General features: G+C 40.0%; 1 protein-coding gene and 1 long non-coding RNA gene across 6 annotated transcripts in view; one reads left to right on the top strand and one right to left on the bottom strand.

Annotated features, from left to right (window-relative positions):
* ANO6 (anoctamin 6) overlaps positions 1-13,119 on the top strand; it is a 186,014-nt gene that overhangs the window by 138,703 nt on the left and 34,192 nt on the right. For all 4 annotated transcript variants that reach the window (XM_049102767.1, XM_025477352.3, XM_025477353.3 and 1 more), the window contains 3 exons: positions 2,009-2,069; positions 8,433-8,575; positions 10,811-10,888. In XM_049102767.1, coding sequence (XP_048958724.1) covers positions 2,009-2,069; positions 8,433-8,575; positions 10,811-10,888 — 282 coding nt within the window. The remainder of the gene's footprint in view (positions 1-2,008; positions 2,070-8,432; positions 8,576-10,810; positions 10,889-13,119) is intronic.
* Positions 1-13,119, bottom strand: part of LOC112678217 (uncharacterized) — a 51,116-nt gene that overhangs the window by 33,664 nt on the left and 4,333 nt on the right. Inside the window, exons 2-3 of one of the 2 annotated variants that reach the window (XR_004809772.2) lie at positions 6,367-6,531; positions 2,820-5,651 (exon numbers count right to left, since the gene is read on the bottom strand). This is a non-coding gene — a long non-coding RNA (uncharacterized LOC112678217). Of the gene's footprint in view, positions 1-2,819; positions 5,652-6,366; positions 6,532-13,119 lie in introns of those variants that run through there. The other variant, XR_007406560.1, reaches the window with a different exon arrangement.

The raw sequence follows: 13,119 nt of genomic DNA, 5'->3' as shown, positions 1-13,119 counted from the left end.
GCTAAGCTTTTTTACCATGAAAGCCCCTTCCTTACCTTCTCCCCTGATTCCTGCTTATGGGGTCCACAGGCCAGCCATCTTGTTCTTTCTGCTGAGTCCTCAATCCTCACAAATATGGCAAAAATGGTAACTTCATCCATGCCACCTAACTCCATCTCATAGGAGTGCAAGACACATCCCTTAGCTTGAGCCAGGCAACCAGGTGATCTTGGCATTAGTGATAAACCTATTTTTTCTTGCTGCTTCTATTTTTTTTTTCCTCTCTCACACTGACAGATAAACTTCCACTGGCTTTTTCTCAACATGGTAGGGCAAAGGATTCCTAGGTAGGGTTTTATTCCTTGTGGATTAAGATACTCAGAAGTGTCAGGGCAGTAGGGAGGTATCAGATAGAGAGGCCTGCATTGATCCCAGGGAGTAGCATTGGACAGAATCTTCAGTAATAGCATTATAACACATGGAACAGTTCTGCATAGGACTTTTTTTTTTTTAAGATTTTATCTATTTATTCATGAAAGACAAAGAGAGAGAGAGAGGCAGAGACACAGGCAGAGGGAGAAGCAGGCCCCACGCAGGGAGCCCAACGAGGGACTTGCTCCCAGGTCTCCAGGATCACACCCTGGGCCAAAGGCAGACGCCACACCGCTGAGCACCCAGGGATCCCCAGCATAGGACTTTTCTTAACAATAGTTTTCATTGAGGGATAGACATAACATTAAATGAGAGCTATGGTTCCTTAAGGGTCAAAGCTGACAGATTTAAAATATTGGTCTATGGGATGCCAGGACTAGAGGAATAGGTGGAGAGCAGTGTTCTCCAGAGGGGGCACTCACTTATTAATTGTCTTCCTTGAGCTGATTTTTTGAGAGGAATAATTGGGTTAACAGTCTGGAATTGTGCTTTCTGATCAGGGTCCAGATATAGAGGATTGAGGGGCATCTGTGTGCCTTGGAAAACACATGGATAAGATGATGGTTAAGCGGATATTCTTTTATGAAAATAACATATTTTCACATAGATGAAAGTTTACCAACTTTACATCAGTATATAAAGGGTAACCAAAAAAGTTACTTAAAGAGTTTTCCTTACAAGCAACTTTGAATTTTCATTAGCAATTGAAAAGTTGAGTTTTTTTTAATCCCATAGCTTCTTTCTCTACACTGTCTTCTTCACTCTTCATATGATCTGTATAATCTAGCATAAAGTTGATATTCTACATGTTTTCCACTTTTTCCAGCACTAGGGAAAAATTAGTAACTGCTTGAAAGATTTTCCAGGAATCCCTAAAGGGAGATAGGCTATTTCTATACTACCCGCACCCCCCCCCAAAAAAAAAGAAAGAAATTTAGCAGAACTAGTGAATAAAGTCTTCTTTGTACAGGTGTGTCATCTATTTGTTCATGGTTGTACCCATTGTAATGTCAGCAATGGTCCCTGTGCATCCTTAATCTCATGGAAACCTCTGTCACTGATGGTAAAAAAAGCCATAATTGGGTGTGGAAAAACAGAACTCTGGTTGGCCAGAACCATCTCAGAATAAACCCCAGCCTTGTGCTTTTCTTAGCAAGAAAAGTAAGAACCCAGTAACTTACCCTGTGACCAGGATGAGATGATAATAAGATGCAAATTGTAAATCTAAAAGTTGCTTCGAGTTAATTTTTAGAGCTATACTACTGCGAGTTGACTCTGACAGCTTATAAGAAGAGGCCATTATTCAAAAGTCTGATAGAGACCTTAAACCAAATGAACTCTTAGCAGCTATGCCAATTTCTTCATCATGATATGGAAAGATTCCATTGGAAAATGCACTGTGGTAAATGCAGCAAAGGCTGTTTGCTTTCAAAATAAGAAATCCCATCTGCAAGTATGTAATAGATATGGTGATTGTTAAATTAGGTATCAGCTTTTAAAGAAATTCAGACTTAGAATACACAAAGCATTGCCTATAGGCTGAATCCTAGTGAGTAGAAAACATGGTTCATTTGTATATCATTGTTGTATTTTCCAGAAATTGTGCATCTTTGACAGCTTTGGAACTCTAGTGTTTGCAGTGTTTATGGGGGTATGGGGTAAGTTATTGTCCTTTTTTATTTTTCCAGTTTACTTTTGCATCTTAACATTAAAAAAAAAACAAACAAACTCTAAGATCATACAAGCAGCTAATTTAGTAACATTTCACAGTTTTACATAAGCTATCAAAGTAGCCCACTTTTAGGACCTTGGATTGCCTAAGCTTCAGCTCCCCTATGACTCCGTTTACAACTCTTAAGGCCATTGTATGAGTTATTACCTTAAAAAACTACTTCAAGATGTGGTTGCTTAAAACACACACTTATTATTTCTCATGATTCTCTGCATCTGCTGGGAGGTTCTCCAGTCATGTGCTGACTCAATCGATGTGCACAATGAGCTAGCAGCTCTCCTGGGGTAGATGGTCTGGCAGTTGCCAGGTTGGTTTGGTCTATGGGACTCAGCTGGGCTGTTGCATCTTGCTCTCTGTGATGTCTCATTCTCCAATGAACTAGACCAGGATTCTTCACCTGGTGGTTTTAAGGTTCCAAAGAGAAGCAAGAGAAGACAAGCCCCACTTCTCAGACATTTTTTGAATGTATGTTTGCATCAAGTTTGTGAATGTCCCATCAACCAAAGCAGGTCATTGCCAAGCCAACAATGTGAGGAGGTTGGAAGGACTACCCAAGGGCTTGGACAGGGAGGCATGGTTCATTGGGAGCCATTATTGTAATGGTGCCCTCAGCCCTGATCCACCCTGACTTATATGGTGTTGGGGTTCAGGGGAAGCAACACAGGAATCACAGGTATGCTTTCTTCTTTATACTCTTTTATATGAGTATTTAGTAAGTGTGTATTACTCTTATAATAGTAAGTAATAAATTCTATTTAATAAATAGAACAGATGTAGTCCAAAAGAATAGAATTCTTACATAGATGTTTTAACACTATAGTTATTTACTTTGAATGGCATCATTGATGTAAGGAGGTAATTATTTTCTTTAAACACAGATATTTAAATGTTTAATTGATGTAAATGTTCAACCATAGAAGAAAATAATTCCATTTTCAAAGACAAATCTTTTCCAATTTTATTGTGTAGGTCAAGCAGGAAATAAAGCTGAGGCCATAGATAGGTGGGGGAAGAAAGTGACTCAAGTCTCTTATTCTTGAGAAGACAGCACATGAACACATGCAGCTCACGGTTCTTTTTAGGTGTCCTTGAGATTGTTTCTCTTTTGCAGTGGTTGTGCTTATTTGAGGTTACCAGATAGATCACAGAACAGATGATCCAGCTGTTCTGGACACTTTTTAGAGTTTAGTTGCCATTCCTGGATAAAGCGAACTATAAGATGGTCACACTTATCTACAAAGTTATTGTCCTTCAGACATTTAGCTATGTTCTTGCTAGATACCAAACACTAGCTAATATTTGACACACAGAAGAATAAAGATCAAATTCTTGGATTAAAATCCTCTGTACTCCTCTATCGTAAAATATGTCATTTCATTTCTCCCCCCCAGTAAGGGCCCAAGTACCAAACACATGGGTGGTGGTCACTTCTATCTATTCTCCTAACCTTTGTCTCAGCACTGATTTATAATGTATAAAATTCTAACACGTCCTAATTTAGAAATACATTTGTTTTAGGATTGTATTTATTCACTTTAGAGAGAGAGAGCACAAGCAGGTGGGGAGAAGCAGAGGGAGAGGGACAAGCAGAGACTCTATGCTGAGTGGGGAGTCAGACCCAGGGCTCAATCCCACAAACCTGAGATCACAACCTAAATCAAAATCAGGTGTCAGAGGCCATCCAGGCACCCCGAAATACATTTTAAATAAGGCAAAAATATAAATTAATTTTGGTATTGGAAAGACAAACCTTCCATTTCCTAGCTAACCTTGCTTTCTATGATCATTAACTACATCGTGTTTATGGAACTGACTTAAGCATTTTCAGCTGATTTGATGTCATCAGATTTTAGAATGCAGAAAACATTTCAACACTGCTTGAAGCACCATATGTGTATCTTTAAGGATATGTATGTATGATGAAGTCTGTATTTGAAGTGTCTTATATTCATTGCCTTTCCTGTTATGTCTGCCTTATGAGAACCACTGCTGTGAACCTTGTTACAGAAAATCAGAAATCACAGGCTGAAGAGGCAGGAGGATCATGTGAAGTCTTTTATATCACGACCATTCATATTCTTGTAGCATCTCTTGTGTGCCCAGATCTGTTAGAGTATTTAGAGTATTCCTAGTATTTTTCTACTCCCTAGGAACTCTAAAAGTTTAGGGTTGAAAACCTTTTTTAATGAATGTAGTAAAAATCATGTACTTGCCTGAATAATGTCCACCCTTTTAGGCCAAGCCAGGCCACCCATTCATACACTCAAATCCTAAACATCAACCCAAGGCTAAAGTGCCAGTCCTTAACATATCCACTTCTCCTTATTCCTTGTTACTTCTTACCTACTTCTGGATCCTCCCTGGCTCCAGGCTCTTGGCTGCATGGCTGCATTTTAAATTTTCACCTTTGAGTTCTGGGCTGGGCCTAGTTATTTCCAGGAAAACACCAAGCCCTTGGCTTATGGAGAGCTGGGGAATCAGGAAGGGCGGTGCCCTAACCAGCTACACTTGGAAATCAGGAAACAGCTATTGCCAGTTCCAGAACTATACTGCTCCCACCACCATCCACACCAGCAAAATAATGCAACTCCTGCAACCACCTCTGCCACCACTCACCTCAGGTTCTGATTTAAGTGACACACAAATGCATCTGTTGGACATTTATAAAATCACATTAGGGGGCCCTAGCTTCAAGAGAGGCTGAAAAAAAATTATCTTTTTTTAGCCTAGTCTTTAAAAAAAGAAAAAAAGATTTTATTTATTCATGAGAGACACAGAGACATAGGCAGAGGGAGAAGCAGGCTCCCCACAGAGAGCCCAATGTGGTACTTGATCTGGGACCCCAGGATCACACCCTGAGCCAAAGGCAGATGTTCAACTGCTGAGCCACCCAGGGGTCCCTTAACCTAGTCTTTTAGTTGGGAAGTTGGAATAAAGGCTGAGCAAGCTCACCTGCCATCCTTACTTAGCTTTGTGAGTAAAGAGGGTTGAATAATCAAGGCCCAGTAAAATGCCCCAGCTCTCCAGCAGCAGACTTACAGCAACTGGAACACTACCATGTGCTAGAATGTGCCCCTTGTCCTTGGACATTGCTGGATATAAGCGCCAACACTGAATGTGGCTGTCTTCATGTGATGCATACGTCCTTTACAGGAAATGATACCATGATTAAGAGGACAAGCTGTTCTTGATTCCCAAGATCCTAGGCAGCTTTCCCTCTTCTCTCATTACATGTTGATGTAAGAGTCCTAACTGTGTCTCTCTAATCAACAAGAGCCTCGTGGTGTGTGTGGTTTGCCGGAGAACATAAATGCAGGGCTCCCCACCAGAGGGAGAAAGATCAAAAGACCCAGAACAGGAAATTCCTGTCTGGGCTCGTGCAGAGTCCCCCGAGGTCCTGGGGCTCCCAGGCTGTGACACACAGCAGCGTGAGTCAGCAGTGATGTGGTCCAGGCGCAGGCTAAAACCTTGGGTGGTTATAGTACATGATCAGTGTCTTCCCTGGACCCTGCAAAATAATACCCAAAGGTTTTGTAGAATTGACCTTCCGATATCCTATTATGGCAAAGGAGCAAGAAGCTTGAGGCAGGACCACGTAGTGCGTACACACAGCTTGAGCTCTAGAGCCAAGAATGCCTGTGTGGGCATATGAGACCTAATGACCACTTCCAGCCAACACACTGTTTGTGGGAGGGGATTTCAATCAGGCATATTCCTTATTCTTCTTTTCAATAAAACATGGAAGGGTTGCAGCGAAGGTGGTCCATTCCTGCTTTTTTCAACTCAGACTTTTTTTTTTTAATTTTTTTATTGTTGGGATAGTTCTGTGTCGCTAACTTTTAAATAAAAGCTGTATCTTATTTTATCTAAAAAAACAAACAAAAAAAAACCCACCTTGGGTAGGTATTTTAACCTTTCTGTGCCTCTCTCTGTGTGTCTAAAATGAGAGTAATAGCAATTATCACTGAGGGGTATGAGGGCTTTTCCATAGTTATGTCAGTAAGCTCACAACAGCCCTGTGAGGTTGGTCCTGTTGCCCCCATTTTACAGAAAGGGAAATGGGGGCTCAGAAAGTTGGAACAGGTTGACCAGTAGTCACACATCTAATTGTCCAAACCAGGATTTGACCTCGATTCCAACATCCAGCTTATTTCTATTCTCACTCATTGTGACTGGAAAATTAGAAAGGCAAGACAAACACTGCTGGGAAGGGAGTACTTTACCCATTTCAGCTGTCTTCACCACTGGGGAGTGCCGCGTTCACGCTGCTCACAGCCACAGCCCAGGATTTCCTCCCGCACCTCTGGCTGCCCACATGTGGTCTGCAGGACAAGAGGCCGGCCTCTCTCTGCTGTCTACTCCAGCAGGTCTCAACTCTGACAGTAGACCTTTAAAACGAAAGCAAAACACAATGCCAGTGCCTCATTCTAGTCCAGTAAAGTCAGAAACTCAGGGATGGTTTCTGGGCTCAGTGTTTTTTGTTTTGTTTTGTTTTTTTAGCTCCCAGGTGCTTTTCATGTGCAGCCAGGGGGAAAGCTACCCCTCTACCTCTCATTTAGTGATCCCATCCACACATGGCCTCAGTTACTACTTTGCAAAGTTTCCAGCTCAGCATAGATCTTTCTCCCGAATTTCAGACTTTTACCTACCTACTGGATGTCTCTCCTATGGCCCAGAGGCATTTAATTAGAACTAAACTTGTCTTCCTAGGCTCACTCCTCTTACTGCCCTTCCCCCTGGGTAATGGCATTAGAATTTAGGGCATCACCCAAGCCAGAAACCCTGTTGGCATCCTAGACCTCTTCCTCCCCTTTACACGTTTGCATGTAACCATCCTACCTGCCAAACATTCTGTCTTCTCTCTCCTCCTCACCCAAGCCGACTCATCATGTACAGCAGGTCTCCCTGCCTCTAGTCCCTCTAGAACACTTGCAATGTCCCCTTTACCTTTAGGTAACAAACAGGTATCTTCAGGCCTAGAGTCCTTTGCGATTGCCCCAGCGATCTCCACTGTCTGCCCCACCCTCCTCATGACACTGTGCACTCACTTCCAGATATTTGTAGTTTCTGGAGAGTATCTGACTCTCTGGCTTCCTTGCCTTTGCATGGGCAGCTCCCCTAGTGGGGGATGGAGGCTCATGTCCCACCTTCACCTCCAACTCCAAATCAGTCATCTCCGGGCAGCTGCAGGGGTCCCCGCCTCAGGGAGAGCCTCGGCTCCAGGTTGAGCACATGTTCTGCGTCTGTGCTCCCAGAGCCACCTGTCATCACCCTCACTAGTCTATTGTAACGGGCACACCACCATAATTCCTACATACCCTGTAGCTCCTTGAAGCAGGGCCTGTGGCTTTTTTCTCTTTATTTTTGGCACATAAAAATACTTGTGTGTGGAACAGTGGTAAATCCAGAATTTCTATATAGGAAGGGCTTAGGGGTACCAGTCTGATTGAAAGAAAGGTCTAGGGGATTTACCCTGAAACTACATTTTCAGTCAACATTTAATGTTGTCTTTATTTAGTATTTTAAATTACAAGCTTTGAAAGATAGTAAAAAAGGTTTTTTTAAGATTTTATTTATTTATTCATGAGAGACACAGAGAGAGAGAGGCAGAGGGAGAAGCAGGCTCCATGCAGAGAGCCTGATGTGGGACTCGATCCTGGGTCTCCAGGATCAGGCCCTGGGCTGAAGGCGGTGCTAAACCGCTGAGCCACCCGGGCTGCCCAATAGTAAAGATTTCTAAAAACTGTTTTACTCATACTTCATACAAGGTTGAGAAAATATCAGTTTTCTATATTTAAGAATATTATTATTTTAATTTAGGGTGGCCTGGGTAATGGTAAGTAGAGATTTGGGGACTAGTAAAGTGCCCCCCTTAGGCCCTTAGGAAAGAAGAGAGAGAGTGAGGGATGTATGGACAAACAGGCCGAAGGACGGAGGGACCATAAACGGTTTCTGAGTTATGGTAGTTACTGGTGTTTTGTAGTTGGCAATAAAGTGCTAGTAGCAGACGCCTTAGCATTAGACACGCTCACATGCCTTCTGACCATCATGTTATTACCTTTCCCGTGGCTGTAGTCTGTTTTCACAAGTTGAACAAATTATCAATATCATTTTTTAAAAAAATAACTTTTTTCTTTTAAATATTCGTATTACCTATAAGTTAGACTCTACTGACTGTATGTAAAAGTGTTATGGGTAATTATAATAATTAATAATTCAGCACAGATTTCTGAAGCATTAGTCATCATTGATGATTCACCTGCTCCTCTTCTCTCTCTCTCTCTCTTAGTTACCTTGTTTTTGGAGTTTTGGAAACGGCGCCAGGCAGAACTTGAGTATGAATGGGACACTGTTGAGTTACAGCAGGAAGAGCAACCCCGGCCAGAATATGAGGCACAGTGTACTCACGTGGTGATCAATGAGATTACTCAGGTAAAGAGAATGTTCTATCCATTTATACGGTGGTTCTCAACCGTGGTGGTACAATGTAATCACCTTCAAGACCTTGAAAGTCTTGAAGACCTTGAAATCATCATTAAGACCTTGAAAAGTCTTGCTTGATGCCCAGACCCCATCACTATATACTGTGGTAGTACGTAGTGGCCTGGGGTATATTCTGGACAAAGGGATTTTTAAAAGCTTCCCTGGTGATTCTGATGTGCAACCAAAGTGAAGATGTATGGCTTAGAATGGTAACGATGGACATAGGAGATAAATGTGACACCTTTTTTCATCATAAAAGTAAAATTGGAAAAAAAAATTAGAGTCAGACATAAAATTAAGAAAAGATGTATTTGGTTTGTGTCCTTTCTTTCATATCAATAAAAAATAATGGATAAAAGAAAGCTTAGGCTCTATGACATAGTTGTGTTAGGAAGGACACCTTGGATTTTGTAGTTGACTCTCAATTTTTCACATGCCCCTCATTGTTAGGGCCCCTTTTTCATCCTAGACTAGCTGGCCTTTGTTTTGCACTAAGCCTCTGGGACTGCTCCACCTTCTGGCTGGGATGCACATAAGATTGTGTGGCTCTCCTCCTAAAGTCAGAGAAAGGGTAGAGGAAGAAGGGAAACATTTGTTCAAGTCCAACTAAGTTTAGGCCTGTGCTTGGCATTTTCTGTAATTGGAAAGGTAAATTTGCTTCTGCTCCTGCTGCTGCAAAAAATAAAAAAATAAAATAAAACTATATCTCTCTGTATAAATATTCCAGAGCCAGTGAAAGATAATTTTTGAATCATCTGCATTATTGCTCCTTTCCATCAACATAGAAAATTTAGAGCTGATGGTACTTTCCGTCATCAGCATAAGGACAGTCAATTCTGAACACGAATAATTCTTGGAAAGAAAATGCTTTACCAAGAGCATCGGAAAATATCCCCAAGTATAGATTTTATAAATTGAATCGCAGATTTATAGAATGCCAACACTAAAAGGGACTGGAGGGAGCATTTCAACCTCCTCATTTTATAAATGGGAAAAAGTGAGGTTCAATTATCAACAGAAGGTGACATTTGTCTTTTACAATGTAACAATTCCCATTATGAATCCTTCTCACTGTTTACTATGGAAGATGATGGGGTCACACATGTGCTGTTGAAAGACTATACATACATTCAGAAATGAAAGCAGAAACTTAAAATTAAGTGTTGAAAACCTTTTAAATACTGAAAAAAAAAAAAAAACCAGCTTGTAATATTGGCAACATAGAAGAAGTACTGAAGAAAAGACAATTTGGTAATTTAAAATCACCAATAAGTTTAATTTCCATTGAAACTTTGCTTGTTAAAAAATTGAGGATAAGGTTCATTTTTCCTTATCGGTTTTTTTTCATTGTGCTTTTGTTGCTAATGTATCCTCCATTGGTTTAGAGAGCCCAGAGTGTGGTAATGAACTCTTGAGAATAAGGCTGCCTACAGATTCAACCCAGCAATTTATAAGCTGAATGATCTTCGACAAATGACTTCTCTGTGCCATAGTTTCCTCAACTATATAAAATGGGAATAATAGAGTTGCTTCCTCATACAGTTGTCCTAAGGGTTAATTGGGTTAATGTGTAAAACCTTCTTAGAATAGTACCTGGCGTAGAGTAAATGTCGTGTTAAGTATTTTGTAGCTATTATTATTATACTACAGCTCCTGGTATAATCCAGGTAAATCTTAAGAAGTATTGAGCTCTTCTCTTAAAATTAAATATATGCTTATGGGCCACAGAAACTTAAAAATTCTTAGCTATATCAAATTAATATATAAAGCTCAACCAAGAAACACATAGTGGATACCCAGTATTTGCAGACACTTGTGGAACTTACTGTGCTGCAACGGGCTCTGAGCTCTCATTGCTGCCGTGTCTAAAATCTAAGACAAGCTCAGGAATGTAGTTCTACAGCTTAGCATTGTCAGATACCCGGGATCCTGAGCTGAGGTCATGGCAGCTAAACTGCTTATTATTCATGCTTGCATTTCCAAAACAACATTAAAATGAACACTGCATATGCCTTGTGTATGTCTGAAATTAACCCCCCAAAAAGGCAGTTATAAGTAAAGGGGCTATGTTTGAAAACTAATTTTTAAAAAAATTCAGCCTAGGATTTAGAGACCAATCGGGAGGGAAAAAAAAAATCATTTCACCAGAGTACTAAACTTTTTTTTTTTTTTTTTTTTTTAAAGGAAGAAGAGCATGTTCCCTTTACTACCTGGGGAAAATGTATACGTGTAACCCTCTGTGCAAGTGCTGTCTTATTCTGGGTAAGTTGGCCACAGATTTTAATATCTAATTGTAAATATCCAGAAAACTAAAGGCAAGCTGGAAACTATGTAGCCTCATAGAATTGTTTCCAGAACCACTCAGCCCCACAGGGAGCAACCTTAGTATCTATCCACTCATGGTGGCTCTTCCAGTTCCTTTCACTTCATCTGTTGAAATCAGATCAGAGGGTCCGAATTTTCCAGTTTCTGGTAAAGAGATGAAATGGGAGGCATTAAGAATACTAAAATTTTCCAACAGTAACAACTAAAATAAAATGTCTAGGAATAGCCTTAAAAAGATAATAGGAACTATCAAAGAAGACGTAAAAACTACTGAAAGATATAAAAGAAGACTGGAACAAATGATTGTAGATAAAAAGATAATATTTTAAAATATCAGGACTTATAAAATTAATTTTGGGTTTATTAATACAATCATATTAATATAATTAATAATATATTGAGAGCTTTATTGGCTCAAGAATAGCCAAATTAGAAAATAGGGCATAAAGCCCAGATATGGGCCCTCATATCAATAATAATTTAATATATGAGAAGGGAGGCATTAAACTCAGTGGGATAAGTAAAGATTATTTAATAAATGGTAATGGAATACTTGTTAGCTCTTTGGAAAAAAAAGATTCAAACCATACTATGAACACATATTGTAATTCCAGAAATATTTGAAAGGTAACACCACAAACTAGAAATAAATATTAATGAATATGCAATCTCTAGATATAAGAAGACTTTCTAACCATTACAGCAATGGAAGACATTTCAAAAGAAAATCTTTAAAGATTTCCACACATCAAAAGCATTCTAAGTTTTTTTTTTTTAAGATTTTATTTATTTATTCATAAGAGGCACAGAGAGAGGCAGAGACACAAGCAGAGGGAGAAGCAGGCTCCCTATGGGGAGCCTGATGTGGGACTCGATCCCAGGACCCTGGGATCACACTCTGAGCCAAAGACAGACACTCAACCACTGAGTCATCCAAGCGTCCCAAAACAAAAACAGAAGAAATTTCTGTTACCTACTAGGGCAAAGGGTCAATACCTTCAACACATAAAAAGTCCAGATCACTCCTAAGGTAACACCAAAGCTCTCAAGAGCTAAGGAGGCAAAGAACAAGAGTACTCTTTCACAAAAGAAAAAAAAAAAAAATACCCTGGCAAATGTCAGATCTCAATATTAATTAAATCAGTGCACATTTAAATGAGATACAGTATTTCACCTCTCAAGTGAGAAGGTTCAGCTTTTGTGAGGATGAAGGACAGTGATCAGCTCCTCTCATACCTAGGCTGTAAGAATTTTAAGCCGTCCTGGCCTCTTAGAAAGCAGTTTGGCAGTATCACGAGTCAAAAATATTCATGTGCTTTAATCTACTAATTCACCTTATAAAAACCATTAATAAGGAAGTATTTCAAATGGTAAGAGAAGTCGGTAAAGATTTAGTCACATATATATTACAAAAATATATAATTATTTATATTACTTATTTACTTATTATATATAAAAATATCTCAGCCAAGATATCCTACTTCTAGTCCTTCATACAGTAGGATACAGGATAGCTGTGAGAAAGTATGTCCATGACAATATTTTATGCCTTGAGAAATGTTATGGTTATGATAACATTTAGGAAAGGATAAAATATGTGAAATAATTTTAATATGCAAATGATACGTGATTCTGAAGGAATTATGCCTACATATAGATAGTACGTACATTTTTCTATTTTTCCTTATTTTTTATTCTTTATTTTTATAGTTAGGAGTCATTCATTTGTAGATGACGGACAGTCCGTGTTCAGTTGGTTTAAACAACAACAACAAAATGAGGGTGGTTGGTGTTTTTTGGTTCCTATAACAAAATCCCAGGTCTGAGGTATAGCTTCCATCAAGGATAGATAACTGCAGCCCAGATAACATCTTGGGCTGTGTGTTTTATTTTTTTTTAATTTTTATTTATTTATGATAGTCACACAGAGAGAGAGAGAGAGGCAGAGACACAGGCAGAGGGAGAAGCAGGCTCCATGCACCGGGAGCCCAAAGTGGGATTCGATCCCGGGTCTCCAGGATCGCGCCCTGGGCCAAAGGCAGGCGCCAAACCGCTGCGCCACCCAGGGATCCCAAGGGCTGTGTGTTTTACCTTCATTCTGTGTCCACTGGTCCCCTGGCTTGGTGGTTGTAGGCACTACCTTACGGTCTCAGAATGGCTGCAGGATT

Source organism: Canis lupus, chromosome 27, assembly GCF_003254725.2.
Source record: "Canis lupus dingo isolate Sandy chromosome 27, ASM325472v2, whole genome shotgun sequence".
In the NCBI taxonomy this organism is placed as follows: Eukaryota; Metazoa; Chordata; class Mammalia; order Carnivora; family Canidae; genus Canis; species Canis lupus.
Note: the sequence above shows the minus strand (reverse complement) of the source record. Positions and strands in the feature narration are given on the sequence as shown.